The sequence below is a fragment of the Rhamphochromis sp. 'chilingali' genome (assembly GCF_963969265.1).
Source record: "Rhamphochromis sp. 'chilingali' genome assembly, chromosome: 4".
NCBI lineage: Eukaryota > Metazoa > Chordata > Actinopteri > Cichliformes > Cichlidae > Rhamphochromis > Rhamphochromis sp. 'chilingali'.
In genome coordinates, this window is record NC_137948.1 from 38551080 (window position 1) to 38569943 (window position 18864).

Here is an 18864-nt window from a genome sequence, read left to right on the forward strand (position 1 = left end):
TACGAGATTTGATAATAAATACCATTGACTCGATTAAATCATGCTCTCATGTTGTTTTTATTATTATTCTCATTAGTACATATCAGTATCCACATTGCACACACACATAAGCACTGCATACAGCAACAGGTTGTATGTTGTTGACAAATCGACACACCATAGCATCATTACAAATTAAATCAGACCCATACATGTTAAGCAGGCGGGCATAAGATACACCATTTTGCATATGATATAAAAAAAATACACAATGTTGACCGCATGTGATGGAGAAGTCGTTCTGCACTTGTTTTCCTGAATATAAAACAGCGGAGCAGTTTTTTAGAAGAAACATCTTTATTGCTGGGGGAAAACTGTCTAACGAGTGACCAAAACTATCAAAAAAATAACCGCGTCTGTCTCTCGAAATATAAACAGCAAGCCAATGTTCCCCTGGCATCGTAGAAGGGTGGGTGTTTACAATACACATAGCAGGGAGTCTTTGAAGCCGTTCAGTGGTTAGTTGATCATAGGCTAACACGCCTAGGAAATGTGTGTTTTTATTGATAATGCCGCCGACCACGGCTGATAGTTCTATAGTGTTCATGACCGTTTTTGTCTCAATAGTAGTCCAAGAGCACCTGTCTCATGTTAGATATTTCAATGACTGAATCAAATACAGAATAACACAAGAGGTTCACTGTACGGGGTAGTGGATTTCTGAAACGGGTTTCCAATCTCACGTTCCCTGTTTTAATTAACGACACATTCCCTGAATGTCCTTCGTCAGCTTCCAGATTGAAACAGAATAAAGTGTAGCCGTTACCAAAGTCGTCACGTGTTATGGCCAACGATCTGTCCTTTAAATGTCTTCCTGTGGTTTGTATCAGCTGGTAAAATTCTCTGATATAGTGTTTTCTCTGGAAATTTGGCTGGAATGGTTTAGCAGGATAAGCCTGACTATCAGCATATAAAGACATAAATTCTATATCGCAGTTTTCAAAATGAAATGGATTACGCTGGTAGGAGCCTGTGTATGCTTCATTGTCTATGAATGCAATGATGACAAATTTAGGTATCCTACCCATAAATAAATTGTCATTTGTTGATATTCTAGCCCCTGCAGGTATGGAGAAGGTCTTTAAAGATACTCTGTCTACCGTGTATTTTGCGTTTGCATGGTGCAATGCCTTGCTGTGTGCAAGTCTGACGCTAGGTGATACACTAACTTTCTTGACAAAGAGACTGGCTGTGACAATTTTAACTCTGTATGCATTGGCATCCGCTGTCATGAGAGCAAATTCGTCTTTAGAGCGCACAAATTTCAGCGACAGGTCGATTCCATTAAGTAACAGTTTTTCTTGAAAAAACAGGTCTGCATGTACTGGTGCAATCAATTCAACAATACTACTATTTGCTGTGTAGCCACCTCTGGTCATCAGACCCTGGTTCTCTCCTTCTATAGATGTGTCATTCATGTGTGATGCTGTATCCTTACAGAATAACCCGGTGCTGAACTGTGTGTCTAAAGTGTCCTTATTATAATTGATAAGACATTCTATCACACCTCTGTATGGATATGTATTGGATGATTGACTAATGAGCCGGTCTCCCAAATTAATATCGACTTGACTAAATATGCTGCATCCAGGATAATTAATAAATCCTACATTAGCGTCCCTAGCCAGGTTTGAGCCATCAGCGTTTGTGATTCTCACCCGTGTGTAGATATATGAGTCATTTAGATCCAGGTAATCTTCACCCGACGATGAGATGTAAAACTCGATCGGCCCTCCATCAGTGATTGCAGATACAGGTGGGATTTCAATAAATGTACTTTTCTCAATGCTAGTCTGTGTGTATGGGACAGTAAAAAGATCGAGCTCTGTTTTTACACATTCTCCAGAATGACTGTGTAACAGTGCCATTTAGAATATGTCAAGCGCTGCAGTTTTTGAACGAGTGGTTCTGGGTCTCTTCACTCTGCGTGACGGTGTCCGTTTGGTGGCTCTCCTGCTAGGTTTTGTGGTTTTACGCTTTTTAGACAACGGCTGCCCTGGGGGTGGGGTCTTAGATGGTTTGGGCGTATACACATACAAGCCGTTACCGTCCTGCTTAGTGGTTGAGGGTCTGGTTATGTTGGTTATGACATCAGACACTATGCCCGATGCGGCTGTTTTTAGGTGTGGTTTGACTATGCTGACTCCTTTTTTAAACAGCGGTACTGCAAATCTAAACAAGCTACGGAACAACCCACCCAGACCTGTCCCATATTGTGTACTGGTCCCAACATACCCTCCAAGCTCTCCACCAGCCTGTGATAAGTAGTATTTTACATATTTTGAGTCATCAGAGTTGTAGACGGCCATCCTTTTTTTTCAAAAATGCTGTGTTATCGGTCGGAAGTGTAACTTGACAAACACTTTGCCGTATAAAAAGGGTATGTGTTGATTTCGATCGTCTTTCAAATCAATTTCTATGTCGTCGATTAATGTCTTTGACACAGGTGTGTAGTGTGGGCTGTCAAATTGTAGAATAGGCAACCGGCGGTCATCGTCTGTAATATTTATAGCTCTTAATAGCCTCGCGTGGGCGTCACCCACAAGCTGGTAATCAACGATATCTGCATAAATAAAGATGTTATATTTTCCCCCGTATATGTCTGCGGGGTGCGGGGCATATGTGTTTTTATAATGAAGTGCAAACGGTTCTCCTGTTTTGAATCCTAGGATTTCCGCCAGTCTCCCTCTAAATGTGAGAATAGTCCCCCTAGGCCCCATAACACAAGCATGGTTACTAACGGCGTTGTACTGCATTTTAATGTCTCCAGTGGCTTGGTGCTGTTGACATTTAAAATTAAATTCTTTTATTATCTGTTCCACAGATGCATAATGGCCCACAGACAGTTCGATCATGGTTACGGCTATGGTTCCGTCTTTGACGGGGTCATGAATTTCCACTTCCGAATCTGATTGTGGAAAAGTCCGCCATATGCGTGGGTACTGTATCTCTATAACAGCGACCTCATATGGCTGATCCAAAACAATAGGTTTTGCTAGCTTTGTTCTAAAATTAGATATCTTATTACCCGGGTAAACATGTGATGAAGCATTCGAGAAGAGGCTTACATAGAAGCCTGCATTGTTGTTCTTTTTATTCATGCTTTCTCAGTCTATGCTCAGTGTTGAATGAATGTGTGTAGAGCTGCGTCATCTGAGTTAATTACGCCTCAACGATGTCTTTTTCTGGAATCCACGAATTAAAGCTGTTGGGCCATCCTAGCCATTTCACTAGCACCTGCTTTTTCCGACCCACTTTTTTTCTAGCCAATATGTTTTCAATTTTAAATGTTTTGTTTTCATCAACAACCACACGTTGTATCTCAGGCTCATAAAATGACCCTTTCAATACCTCTCCTGCTAGATCCACTAGTCTGTACACTGGGGGCTGTCTCCCTATACGTTCCTTGACTGTGAAAATCTCATCGGTGTAGGTCTGCTCGTATCCTTTTCGAAACTTTCCTCTCAGTTTTGATATTCGTACAGTGTCACCGATATTAAATTTAAAGCGCAGTTCCCTCTGAGGCCTCGTTTTGTACAGCGCGTTGAAGACCGACTTCTCATTATCCTTATTCACCTCTGCCGGAGCCATATGGATAGATCTGTGATAAGCATTGTTATATGCTTGTGTGAGATCTGGTATGATATCTACATATCTCCGGGAGTTGGCTGATGTTAAGTACTTCCACATTCTACCCTTGAAGCTACGATTGAATCTCTCGACAATACTGCATTTAACCTCGCTAGCTGTTGAGAAATGCTTGATATTATATCGCTTCATTAGCTGTTTAAAGGTTGCATTATAAAACTCTTTGCCTTCATCTGTTTGTAGTTTCACAGGGATCCTACCCTCACTAAGTATATCTTCAAAAGCAGCTGATACAACAGACCCTGTCTTGTTTGTTAGGCATCTAACCCATGCGTATTTTGAGAATACATCTATACATGTTAGCAGATATCTCACATTATCATTATCTGTCACATATTCACACATGTCAACCAGATCGGCTTGAAACTGTTTGTCGACCCCTGTCACCAATACTCTATTTCTGGGGAAATGGATCCTCGCAGGTTTATGGAGTGTGTAGGTGTCGTCTTGTTCTAAATAATGTTTGACCTGAGATAGTGGAGGTGTTACACCTGATGCCTCCCCTGCCGCTATACGTAGCTTATTTAAACTGGCTAACCCCGCAGGATGGGCTGGATCGTGATATATTTTATGCAATGTGCTTTCCATGATTTACAAACCACAAATGACTATGATGTTGATGTTAACAAGTCTTTTTATTTAATTTTCACAAAGACACAATCACAGACAATGGATACTTGGACACCCCACATTAAACCAGATGTAACCCAGCCCAGTAGTTTCCAATCATGCGGAGCATGGCTGGTTTAACACGACGGGCACAAGTACTTGCATCTAGCAGGTGCCCAATGTTGTCATTAATGGCGCATACTATATATCGCTCTGATCTCAGTTCACACATGATGTGTTCTGCAACTCTGCGGATTTGTGTTCCAGACCCATCTGCAGTGGATGAGCGTACAAACAGCCGGATGGCAGGGATGAATCGGTCAGTCTGGAGCCTTATCATCACATCATCATAGTAGGTGTCGAAGAAATACTCAGACAATTCCTGCAAGCAGCTGTGTTGCACCTGACTGGGGTGGCCTGTTTGGCATCCGTAACATGTCTCTTGTATAAACTCATTCAAAGCCAACATTAACAGGTGGAGAGTTGCGAGTTTGATGTCGATTACAGTTTCATCCCACAGGTCTGATATGAGGGGGTCCTGCGAGCATTGTGGTGAGGGTGGTGGAGTCTGGAGGGTCGGGATTAGCAGCTCTGTTGATGGTGACTCCAACAGGTCCCACGAGGGCGTGTCATTCTCTGTAAAATGAAAACCACAAGCTCTTAATTTGTCACATAGATACACACTCAACCCCACACACCCGCACATTAAACCTACCAGTTTATTGTTTAGCTGTCGGAAGGTCTTATGATTTTAGGTTTACACAGGGTACCAGGCAAACCAGTCTTCGGACAACTCGCCAGATCGTCAAAAACAAGGCGCTTTCTAATACTCTCGTACGCAGTGTTGAGTCTGTCCCTCTTGATCGCGTCATCAATCTGGCTAAACAGACGCGACAAACCTCTCCAGTCGCACCACTGTATAAAAAACAAGTCCTTAAACCATCTTGTGCGCTCTTCGAGGTTTAGAGGGTATGGATTTAACCTCCAGTTTTCAAGCCCTCTGGAAGCAATAAGACTATCCCTGTCATCACATACACTGAGAAAAATAAAGTCGTCGGGGTTGCGATTGAAACGATCAGCCTCAACCCTGTAAAGCTCAGGGCCTGATGCACTGTTCCACTGGGAAACATACAGCAGCTCTGGGAAACCCACATTGTCCAGGTCCGCACACACTACGGTGCGGAAGAGCTTCCAGTTTTTAGTAGACATGACTTGGGCTTCCCCCCAAAACAATCCCTCACCACAATCTACACTAAGCACAACTGTCCCTTCGGTATATTTAATGGCATACACATACCCTTCGACGCCTCGATATTCTAACTTGAATACAGTTCCATCTGCGTCATTTCCACAGCGTTGCTTTTTACGTTGAGGACCCCGACTGCATACTCCTGAAGACATACCTAGAGTGCCTATGGCATGGGCGATGTCCTGGCTGGGTGTCATTCCGAGCTCCATAGGTCGATGCGTCGGGGATCCTTAGCGAGCGCGATGTGTCGGTGCTCTAGGTCGATGCGTCGGGTATCCTTAGCGCAATGTGTCGGTGCTCTAGGTCGATGCGTCGGGGATCCTTAGCGCAATGTGTCGGTGCTCTAGGTCGATGCGTCGGGGGTCCTTAGCGCAATGTGTCGGTGCTCTAGGTCGATGCGTCGGGGATCCTTAGCGCGATGTGTCGGTGCTCCTCAGACCGTGGCGGTGATGCTCTTAGAATGTGAAAGGATCGCTTTTATACCCATACAACCTAGCACATCCCACTAGGAGGAGTCGTTCCCGCCCAGAGGGTAAGAACACCTGAACACGCATGCGCACACACACACGAAACTGGTCAAATCGGTTTGGCTGGCCGCCATCTTGGACTAGTGCCATCGAATTACTGAACGCGCATGCGCACACGCACGAAACTGGTCAAATCGGTTTGGCTGGCCGCCATCTTGGACTAGTGCCATCGAATTACTGAACGCGCATGCGCACACGCACGAAACCGGTCAAACCGGTTCTCAAACCGGTTTGGTTGGCCGCCATCTTGGACAGGTGCCATCGTATTACTACTCTCAATATCCCCGTGCTGGGCAAACAGGTTTTGCAGCCGTTTGAGCTAAGATTTTAAAATTATTCACATAATGAAAACCTATACTTTTTTTTTTGTTGAGTTCCCCATTCAAATGCATGAAACAGTGAGAAACGCACTGACTTGGCGAAAGAAAGCGTTTTTGTACAACTTCATATAAATAGCTGTAACTTTTGATAGAAGACTCGTATACACATGTTTATGGCTTTATCTTATAGAACTCAAGGTCCCCGTGCTGGGAAAACAGGTTTTGCAGCCGTTTGAGCTAAGATTTTAAAATTATTCACATAATGAAAACCTATACTTTGTTTCAGGCGAGTTTCCCATTCAAATGCATGTAACAGTGAGAAACGCATTGTCTTGGCGAAATAAAGCGTTTTTGAACAACTTCATATAAATCGCTGTAACTTTTGATAGAAGACTCAGACAAACATGTTTATGGCTTTATCTTATAGAACTCAATATCCCCGTGCTGGGCAAACAGAACAGGTTTTGCAGCCGTTTGAGCTAAGATTTTAAAATTATTCACATAATGAAAACCTATACTTTGTCTCAGGTGAGTTTCCCATTCAAATGCATGTAACAGTGAGAAACACACTGTCTTGGCGAAATAAAGCGATTTTCAACCACTTCATATAAATCGCTGTAACTTTTGATAGAAGACTCAGACAACCATGTTTATGGCTTTATCTTATAGAACTCAATATCCCCATGCTGGGCAAACAGGTTTTGCAGCCGTTTGAGCTAAGATTTTAAAATTATTCACATAATGAAAACCTATACTTTGTTTCAGGCGAGTTTCCCATTCAAATGCATGCAACAGTGAGAAACGCATTGTCTTGGCGAAATAAAGCGTTTTTGAACAACTTCATATAAATCGCTGTAACTTTTGATAGAAGACTCAGACAAACATGTTTATGGCTTTATCTTATAGAACTCAATATCCCCGTGCTGGGCAAACAGAACAGGTTTTGCAGCCGTTTGAGCTAAGATTTTAAAATTATTCACATAATGAAAACCTATACTTTGTCTCGGGTGAGTTTCCCATTCAAATGCATGTAACAGTGAGAAACGCATTGTCTTGGCGAAATAAAGCGTTTTTGAACAACTTCATATAAATCGCTGTAACTTTTGATAGAAGACTCAGACAAACATGTTTATGGCTTTATCTTATAGAACTCAATATCCCCGTGCTGGGAAAACAGGTTTTGCAGCCGTTTGAGCTAAGATTTTAAAATTATTCACATAATGAAAACCTATACTTTGTCTCGGGTGAGTTTCCCATTCAAATGCATGTAACAGTGAGAAACACACTGTCTTGGCGAAATAAAGCTATTTTCAACCACTTCATATAAATCGCTGTAACTTTTGATAGAAGACTCAGACAAACATGTTTATGGCTTTATCTTATAGAACTCAATATCCCCGTGCTGGGCAAACAGGTTTTGCAGCCGTTTGAGCTAAGATTTTAAAATGATTCACATAATGAAAACCTATACTTTGTTTCAGGCGAGTTTCCCATTCAAATGCATGTAACAGTGAGAAACGCATTGTCTTGGCGAAATAAAGCGTTTTTGAACAACTTCATATAAATCGCTGTAACTTTTGATAGAAGACTCAGACAAACATGTTTATGGCTTTATCTTATAGAACTCAATATCCCCGTGCTGGGCAAACAGAACAGGTTTTGCAGCCGTTTGAGCTAAGATTTTAAAATTATTCACATAATGAAAACCTATACTTTGTCTCAGGCGAGTTTCCCATTCAAATGCATGTAACAGTGAGAAACGCATTGTCTTGGCGAAATAAAGCGTTTTTGAACAACTTCATATAAATCGCTGTAACTTTTGATAGAAGACTCAGACAAACATGTTTATGGCTTTATCTTATAGAACTCAATATCCCCGTGCTGGGAAAACAGGTTTTGCAGCCGTTTGAGCTAAGATTTTAAAATTATTCACATAATGAAAACCTATACTTTGTCTCGGGTGAGTTTCCCATTCAAATGCATGTAACAGTGAGAAACACACTGTCTTGGCGAAATAAAGCGATTTTCAACCACTTCATAAAAATCGCTGTAACTTTTGATAGAAGACTCAGACAAACATGTTTATGGCTTTATCTTATAGAACTCAATATCCCCGTGCTGGGCAAACAGAACAGGTTTTGCAGCCGTTTGAGCTAAGATTTTAAAATTATTCACATAATGAAAACCTATACTTTGTTTCAGGCGAGTTTCCCATTCAAATGCATGTAACAGTGAGAAACGTATTGTCTTGGCGAAATAAAGCGTTTTTGAACAACTTCATATAAATCGCTGTAACTTTTGATAGAAGACTCAGACAAACATGTTTATGGCTTTATCTTATAGAACTCAATATCCCGTGCTGGGCAAACAGAACAGGTTTTGCAGCCGTTTGAGCTAAGATTTTAAAATGATTCACATAATGAAAACCTATACTTTGTTTCAGGCGAGTTTCCCATTCAAATGCATGTAACAGTGAGAAACGCATTGTCTTGGCGAAATAAAGCGTTTTTGAACAACTTCATATAAATCGCTGTAACTTTTGATAGAAGACTCAGACAAACATGTTTATGGCTTTATCTTATAGAACTCAATATCCCCGTGCTGGGCAAACAGGTTTTGCAGCCGTTTGAGCTAAGATTTTAAAATTATTCACATAATGAAAACCTATACTTTGTCTCGGGTGAGTTTCCCATTCAAATGCATGTAACAGTGAGAAACACACTGTCTTGGCGAAATAAAGCGATTTTCAACCACTTCATATAAATCGCTGTAACTTTTGATAGAAGACTCAGACAACCATGTTTATGGCTTTATCTTATAGAACTCAATATCCCCGTGCTGGGAAAACAGGTTTTGCAGCCGTTTGAGCTAAGATTTTAAAATTATTCACATAATGAAAACCTATACTTTGTTTCAGGCGAGTTTCCCATTCAAATGCATGTAACAGTGAGAAACGCATTGTCTTGGCGAAATAAAGCGTTTTTGAACAACTTCATATAAATCGCTGTAACTTTTGATAGAAGACTCAGACAAACATGTTTATGGCTTTATCTTATAGAACTCAATATCCCCGTGCTGGGCAAACAGAACAGGTTTTGCAGCCGTTTGAGCTAAGATTTTAAAATTATTCACATAATGAAAACCTATACTTTGTCTCGGGTGAGTTTCCCATTCAAATGCATGTAACAGTGAGAAACACACTGTCTTGGCGAAATAAAGCGATTTTCAACCACTTCATATAAATCGCTGTAACTTTTGATAGAAGACTCAGACAACCATGTTTATGGCTTTATCTTATAGAACTCAAGATCCCCGTGCTGGGCAAACAGGTTTTGCAGCCGTTTGAGCTAAGATTTTAAAATGATTCACATAATGAAAACCTATACTTTTTTTTGTTGAGTTCCCCATTCAAATGCATGAAACAGTGAGAAACGCACTGACTTGGCGAAAGAAAGCGTTTTTGTACAACTTCATATAAATCGCTGTAACCTTTGATAGAGGACTCGTATACACATGTTTATGGCTTTATCTTATAGAACTCAAGGTCCCCGTGCTGGGAAAACAGGTTTGCAGCCGTTTGAGCTAAGATTTTAAAATTATTCACATAATGAAAACCTATACTTTGTTTCAGGCGAGTTTCCCATTCAAATGCATGTAACAGTGAGAAACGCATTGTCTTGGCGAAATAAAGCGTTTTTGAACAACTTCATATAAATCGCTGTAACTTTTGATAGAAGACTCAGACAAACATGTTTATGGCTTTATCTTATAGAACTCAATATCCCCATGCTGGGCAAACAGGTTTTGCAGCCGTTTGAGCTAAGATTTTAAAATTATTCACATAATGAAAACCTATACTTTGTTTCAGGCGAGTTTCCCATTCAAATGCATGTAACAGTGAGAAACGCATTGTCTTGGCGAAATAAAGCGTTTTTGAACAACTTCATATAAATCGCTGTAACTTTTGATAGAAGACTCAGACAAACATGTTTATGGCTTTATCTTATAGAACTCAAGATCCCCGTGCTGGGCAAACAGAACAGGTTTTGCAGCCGTTTGAGCTAAGATTTTAAAATTATTCACATAATGAAAACCTATACTTTGTTTCAGGCGAGTTTCCCATTCAAATGCATGTAACAGTGAGAAACGCATTGTCTTGGCGAAATAAAGCGTTTTTGTACAACTTCATATAAATCGCTGTAACTTTTGATAGAAGACTCAGACAAACATGTTTATGGCTTTATCTTATAGAACTCAATATCCCGTGCTGGGCAAACAGAACAGGTTTTGCAGCCGTTTGAGCTAAGATTTTAAAATTATTCACATAATGAAAACCTATACTTTGTTTCAGGCGAGTTTCCCATTCAAATGCATGTAACAGTGAGAAACGCATTGTCTTGGCGAAATAAAGCGTTTTTGAACAACTTCATATAAATCGCTGTAACTTTTGATAGAAGACTCAGACAAACATGTTTATGGCTTTATCTTATAGAACTCAATATCCCCGTGCTGGGCAAACAGGTTTTGCAGCCGTTTGAGCTAAGATTTAAAAATTATTCACATAATGAAAACCTATACTTTGTTTCAGGCGAGTTTCCCATTCAAATGCATGTAACAGTGAGAAACGCATTGTCTTGGCGAAATAAAGCGTTTTTGAACAACTTCATATAAATCGCTGTAACTTTTGATAGAAGACTCAGACAAACATGTTTATGGCTTTATCTTATAGAACTCAATATCCCCGTGCTGGGCAAACAGAACAGGTTTTGCAGCCGTTTGAGCTAAGATTTTAAAATTATTCACATAATGAAAACCTATACTTTGTCTCGGGTGAGTTTCCCATTCAAATGCATGTAACAGTGAGAAACACACTGTCTTGGCGAAATAAAGCGATTTTCAACCACTTCATATAAATCGCTGTAACTTTTGATAGAAGACTCAGACAACCATGTTTATGGCTTTATCTTATAGAACTCAATATCCCCATGCTGGGCAAACAGGTTTTGCAGCCGTTTGAGCTAAGATTTTAAAATGATTCACATAATGAAAACCTATACTTTGTTTCAGGCGAGTTTCCCATTCAAATGCATGTAACAGTGAGAAACGCATTGTCTTGGCGAAATAAAGCGTTTTTGAACAACTTCATATAAATCGCTGTAACTTTTGATAGAAGACTCAGACAAACATGTTTATGGCTTTATCTTATAGAACTCAATATCCCCGTGCTGGGCAAACAGAACAGGTTTTGCAGCCGTTTGAGCTAAGATTTTAAAATTATTCACATAATGAAAACCTATACTTTGTCTCGGGTGAGTTTCCCATTCAAATGCATGTAACAGTGAGAAACACACTGTCTTGGCGAAATAAAGCGATTTTCAACCACTTCATATAAATCGCTGTAACTTTTGATAGAAGACTCAGACAACCATGTTTATGGCTTTATCTTATAGAACTCAATATCCCCGTGCTGGGAAAACAGGTTTTGCAGCCGTTTGAGCTAAGATTTTAAAATTATTCACATAATGAAAACCTATACTTTGTTTCAGGCGAGTTTCCCATTCAAATGCATGTAACAGTGAGAAACGCATTGTCTTGGCGAAATAAAGCGTTTTTGAACAACTTCATATAAATCGCTGTAACTTTTGATAGAAGACTCAGACAAACATGTTTATGGCTTTATCTTATAGAACTCAATATCCCCGTGCTGGGCAAACAGAACAGGTTTTGCAGCCGTTTGAGCTAAGATTTTAAAATTATTCACATAATGAAAACCTATACTTTGTCTCGGGTGAGTTTCCCATTCAAATGCATGTAACAGTGAGAAACACACTGTCTTGGCGAAATAAAGCGATTTTCAACCACTTCATATAAATCGCTGTAACTTTTGATAGAAGACTCAGACAACCATGTTTATGGCTTTATCTTATAGAACTCAAGATCCCCGTGCTGGGCAAACAGGTTTTGCAGCCGTTTGAGCTAAGATTTTAAAATGATTCACATAATGAAAACCTATACTTTTTTTTGTTGAGTTCCCCATTCAAATGCATGAAACAGTGAGAAACGCACTGACTTGGCGAAAGAAAGCGTTTTTGTACAACTTCATATAAATCGCTGTAACCTTTGATAGAGGACTCGTATACACATGTTTATGGCTTTATCTTATAGAACTCAAGGTCCCCGTGCTGGGAAAACAGGTTTGCAGCCGTTTGAGCTAAGATTTTAAAATTATTCACATAATGAAAACCTATACTTTGTTTCAGGCGAGTTTCCCATTCAAATGCATGTAACAGTGAGAAACGCATTGTCTTGGCGAAATAAAGCGTTTTTGAACAACTTCATATAAATCGCTGTAACTTTTGATAGAAGACTCAGACAAACATGTTTATGGCTTTATCTTATAGAACTCAATATCCCCATGCTGGGCAAACAGGTTTTGCAGCCGTTTGAGCTAAGATTTTAAAATTATTCACATAATGAAAACCTATACTTTGTTTCAGGCGAGTTTCCCATTCAAATGCATGTAACAGTGAGAAACGCATTGTCTTGGCGAAATAAAGCGTTTTTGAACAACTTCATATAAATCGCTGTAACTTTTGATAGAAGACTCAGACAAACATGTTTATGGCTTTATCTTATAGAACTCAAGATCCCCGTGCTGGGCAAACAGAACAGGTTTTGCAGCCGTTTGAGCTAAGATTTTAAAATTATTCACATAATGAAAACCTATACTTTGTTTCAGGCGAGTTTCCCATTCAAATGCATGTAACAGTGAGAAACGCATTGTCTTGGCGAAATAAAGCGTTTTTGTACAACTTCATATAAATCGCTGTAACTTTTGATAGAAGACTCAGACAAACATGTTTATGGCTTTATCTTATAGAACTCAATATCCCGTGCTGGGCAAACAGAACAGGTTTTGCAGCCGTTTGAGCTAAGATTTTAAAATTATTCACATAATGAAAACCTATACTTTGTTTCAGGCGAGTTTCCCATTCAAATGCATGTAACAGTGAGAAACGCATTGTCTTGGCGAAATAAAGCGTTTTTGAACAACTTCATATAAATCGCTGTAACTTTTGATAGAAGACTCAGACAAACATGTTTATGGCTTTATCTTATAGAACTCAATATCCCCGTGCTGGGCAAACAGGTTTTGCAGCCGTTTGAGCTAAGATTTAAAAATTATTCACATAATGAAAACCTATACTTTGTTTCAGGCGAGTTTCCCATTCAAATGCATGTAACAGTGAGAAACGCATTGTCTTGGCGAAATAAAGCGTTTTTGAACAACTTCATATAAATCGCTGTAACTTTTGATAGAAGACTCAGACAAACATGTTTATGGCTTTATCTTATAGAACTCAATATCCCCGTGCTGGGCAAACAGAACAGGTTTTGCAGCCGTTTGAGCTAAGATTTTAAAATTATTCACATAATGAAAACCTATACTTTGTCTCGGGTGAGTTTCCCATTCAAATGCATGTAACAGTGAGAAACACACTGTCTTGGCGAAATAAAGCGATTTTCAACCACTTCATATAAATCGCTGTAACTTTTGATAGAAGACTCAGACAACCATGTTTATGGCTTTATCTTATAGAACTCAATATCCCCATGCTGGGCAAACAGGTTTTGCAGCCGTTTGAGCTAAGATTTTAAAATGATTCACATAATGAAAACCTATACTTTGTTTCAGGCGAGTTTCCCATTCAAATGCATGTAACAGTGAGAAACGCATTGTCTTGGCGAAATAAAGCGTTTTTGAACAACTTCATATAAATCGCTGTAACTTTTGATAGAAGACTCAGACAAACATGTTTATGGCTTTATCTTATAGAACTCAATATCCCCGTGCTGGGCAAACAGAACAGGTTTTGCAGCCGTTTGAGCTAAGATTTTAAAATTATTCACATAATGAAAACCTATACTTTGTTTCAGGCGAGTTTCCCATTCAAATGCATGTAACAGTGAGAAACGCATTGTCTTGGCGAAATAAAGCGTTTTTGAACAACTTCATATAAATTGCTGTAACTTTTGATAGAAGACTCAGACAAACATGTTTATGGCTTTATCTTATAGAACTCAAGATCCCCGTGCTGGGCAAACAGGTTTTGCAGCCGTTTGAGCTAAGATTTTAAAATGATTCACATAATGAAAACCTATACTTTTTTTTTGTTGAGTTCCCCATTCAAATGCATGAAACAGTGAGAAACGCACTGACTTGGCGAAAGAAAGCGTTTTTGTACAACTTCATATAAATCGCTGTAACCTTTGATAGAGGACTCGTATACACATGTTTATGGCTTTATCTTATAGAACTCAAGGTCCCCGTGCTGGGAAAACAGGTTTTGCAGCCGTTTGAGCTAAGATTTTAAAATTATTCACATAATGAAAACCTATACTTTGTCTCGGGTGAGTTTCCCATTCAAATGCATGTAACAGTGAGAAACACACTGTCTTGGCGAAATAAAGCGATTTTCAACCACTTCATATAAATCGCTGTAACTTTTGATAGAAGACTCAGACAACCATGTTTATGGCTTTATCTTATAGAACTCAATATCCCCGTGCTGGGAAAACAGGTTTTGCAGCCGTTTGAGCTAAGATTTTAAAATTATTCACATAATGAAAACCTATACTTTGTTTCAGGCGAGTTTCCCATTCAAATGCATGTAACAGTGAGAAACGCATTGTCTTGGCGAAATAAAGCGTTTTTGAACAACTTCATATAAATCGCTGTAACTTTTGATAGAAGACTCAGACAAACATGTTTATGGCTTTATCTTATAGAACTCAATATCCCCATGCTGGGCAAACAGGTTTTGCAGCCGTTTGAGCTAAGATTTTAAAATTATTCACATAATGAAAACCTATACTTTGTTTCAGGCGAGTTTCCCATTCAAATGCATGTAACAGTGAGAAACGCATTGTCTTGGCGAAATAAAGCGTTTTTGAACAACTTCATATAAATCGCTGTAACTTTTGATAGAAGACTCAGACAAACATGTTTATGGCTTTATCTTATAGAACTCAAGATCCCCGTGCTGGGCAAACAGAACAGGTTTTGCAGCCGTTTGAGCTAAGATTTTAAAATTATTCACATAATGAAAACCTATACTTTGTCTCAGGTGAGTTTCCCATTCAAATGCATGTAACAGTGAGAAACGCATTGTCTTGGCGAAATAAAGCGTTTTTGAACAACTTCATATAAATCGCTGTAACTTTTGATAGAAGACTCAGACAAACATGTTTATGGCTTTATCTTATAGAACTCAATATCCCGTGCTGGGCAAACAGAACAGGTTTTGCAGCCGTTTGAGCTAAGATTTTAAAATTATTCACATAATGAAAACCTATACTTTGTTTCAGGCGAGTTTCCCATTCAAATGCATGTAACAGTGAGAAACGCATTGTCTTGGCGAAATAAAGCGTTTTTGAACAACTTCATATAAATCGCTGTAACTTTTGATAGAAGACTCAGACAAACATGTTTATGGCTTTATCTTATAGAACTCAATATCCCCGTGCTGGGCAAACAGGTTTTGCAGCCGTTTGAGCTAAGATTTAAAAATTATTCACATAATGAAAACCTATACTTTGTTTCAGGCGAGTTTCCCATTCAAATGCATGTAACAGTGAGAAACGCATTGTCTTGGCGAAATAAAGCGTTTTTGAACAACTTCATATAAATCGCTGTAACTTTTGATAGAAGACTCAGACAAACATGTTTATGGCTTTATCTTATAGAACTCAATATCCCCGTGCTGGGCAAACAGGTTTTGCAGCCGTTTGAGCTAAGATTTTAAAATTATTCACATAATGAAAACCTATACTTTGTCTCGGGTGAGTTTCCCATTCAAATGCATGTAACAGTGAGAAACACACTGTCTTGGCGAAATAAAGCGATTTTCAACCACTTCATATAAATCGCTGTAACTTTTGATAGAAGACTCAGACAACCATGTTTATGGCTTTATCTTATAGAACTCAATATCCCCGTGCTGGGAAAACAGGTTTTGCAGCCGTTTGAGCTAAGATTTTAAAATTATTCACATAATGAAAACCTATACTTTGTTTCAGGCGAGTTTCCCATTCAAATGCATGTAACAGTGAGAAACGCATTGTCTTGGCGAAATAAAGCGTTTTTGAACAACTTCATATAAATCGCTGTAACTTTTGATAGAAGACTCAGACAAACATGTTTATGGCTTTATCTTATAGAACTCAATATCCCCGTGCTGGGCAAACAGAACAGGTTTTGCAGCCGTTTGAGCTAAGATTTTAAAATTATTCACATAATGAAAACCTATACTTTGTCTCGGGTGAGTTTCCCATTCAAATGCATGTAACAGTGAGAAACACACTGTCTTGGCGAAATAAAGCGATTTTGAACCACTTCATATAAATCGCTGTAACTTTTGATAGAAGACTCAGACAACCATGTTTATGGCTTTATCTTATAGAACTCAATATCCCCATGCTGGGCAAACAGGTTTTGCAGCCGTTTGAGCTAAGATTTTAAAATGATTCACATAATGAAAACCTATACTTTGTTTCAGGCGAGTTTCCCATTCAAATGCATGTAACAGTGAGAAACGCATTGTCTTGGCGAAATAAAGCGTTTTTGAACAACTTCATATAAATCGCTGTAACTTTTGATAGAAGACTCAGACAAACATGTTTATGGCTTTATCTTATAGAACTCAATATCCCCGTGCTGGGCAAACAGAACAGGTTTTGCAGCCGTTTGAGCTAAGATTTTAAAATTATTCACATAATGAAAACCTATACTTTGTTTCAGGCGAGTTTCCCATTCAAATGCATGTAACAGTGAGAAACGCATTGTCTTGGCGAAATAAAGCGTTTTTGAACAACTTCATATAAATCGCTGTAACTTTTGATAGAAGACTCAGACAAACATGTTTATGGCTTTATCTTATAGAACTCAAGATCCCCGTGCTGGGCAAACAGAACAGGTTTTGCAGCCGTTTGAGCTAAGATTTTAAAATTATTCACATAATGAAAACCTATACTTTGTCTCGGGTGAGTTTCCCATTCAAATGCATGTAACAGTGAGAAACACACTGTCTTGGCGAAATAAAGCGATTTTCAACCACTTCATATAAATCGCTGTAACTTTTGATAGAAGACTCAGACAACCATGTTTATGGCTTTATCTTATAGAACTCAATATCCCCATGCTGGGCAAACAGGTTTTGCAGCCGTTTGAGCTAAGATTTTAAAATTATTCACATAATGAAAACCTATACTTTGTTTCAGGCGAGTTTCCCATTCAAATGCATGTAACAGTGAGAAACGCATTGTCTTGGCGAAATAAAGCGTTTTTGAACAACTTCATATAAATCGCTGTAACTTTTGATAGAAGACTCAGACAAACATGTTTATGGCTTTATCTTATAGAACTCAATATCCCCGTGCTGGGCAAACAGAACAGGTTTTGCAGCCGTTTGAGCTAAGATTTTAAAATTATTCACATAATGAAAACCTATACTTTGTCTCGGGTGAGTTTCCCATTCAAATGCATGTAACAGTGAGAAACACACTGTCTTGGCGAAATAAAGCGATTTTCAACCACTTCATATAAATCGCTGTAACTTTTGATAGAAGACTCAGACAACCATGTTTATGGCTTTATCTTATAGAACTCAATATCCCCATGCTGGGCAAACAGGTTTTGCAGCCGTTTGAGCTAAGATTTTAAAATGATTCACATAATGAAAACCTATACTTTGTTTCAGGCGAGTTTCCCATTCAAATGCATGTAACAGTGAGAAACGCATTGTCTTGGCGAAATAAAGCGTTTTTGAACAACTTCATATAAATCGCTGTAACTTTTGATAGAAGACTCAGACAAACATGTTTATGGCTTTATCTTATAGAACTCAATATCCCCGTGCTGGGCAAACAGAACAGGTTTTGCAGCCGTTTGAGCTAAGATTTTAAAATTATTCACATAATGAAAACCTATACTTTGTTTCAGGCGAGTTTCCCATTCAAATGCATGTAACAGTGAGAAACGCATTGTCTTGGCGAAATAAAGCGTTTTTGAACAACTTCATATAAATCGCTGTAACTTTTGATAGAAGACTCAGACAAACATGTTTATGGCTTTATCTTATAGAACTCAAGATCCCCGTGCTGGGCAAACAGAACAGGTTTTGCAGCCGTTTGAGCTAAGATTTTAAAATTATTCACATAATGAAAACCTATACTTTGTCTCGGGTGAGTTTCCCATTCAAATGCATGTAACAGTGAGAAACACACTGTCTTGGCGAAATAAAGCGATTTTCAACCACTTCATATAAATCGCTGTAACTTTTGATAGAAGACTCAGACAACCATGTTTATGGCTTTATCTTATAGAACTCAATATCCCCATGCTGGGCAAACAGGTTTTGCAGCCGTTTGAGCTAAGATTTTAAAATGATTCACATAATGAAAACCTATACTT

General features: G+C 38.9%; 1 protein-coding gene across 1 annotated transcript; it reads right to left on the reverse strand.

Annotated features, from left to right (window-relative positions):
- Positions 1 to 4272: 4272 nt before the first annotated feature.
- LOC308394993 (uncharacterized protein) lies at positions 4273 to 6163 on the reverse strand. The gene is made up of 2 exons (XM_080879646.1): positions 5700 to 6163; positions 4273 to 4932 (listed from the first exon to the last, which is right to left on the reverse strand). The coding sequence occupies exons 1-2, from the start codon at positions 5752 to 5754 to the stop codon at positions 4379 to 4381; spliced, it is 609 nt and encodes a 202-aa protein (XP_080735772.1). The 5' UTR covers positions 5755 to 6163; the 3' UTR covers positions 4273 to 4378.
- Positions 6164 to 18864: the final 12701 nt, after the last annotated feature.

Bases quoted from the DNA above. Each gene is read 5' to 3' on its own strand.
- LOC308394993 (XM_080879646.1), bottom strand. From the start codon at position 5,754: ATGGAGCTCGGAATGACACCCAGCCAGGACATCGCCCATGCCATAGGC. The intron at 4,933-5,699 runs GTATGTCTTCAG...TTCATTTTACAG, and splicing joins CCATGCCATAGGCACTCTAG to AGAATGACACGCCCTCGTGG.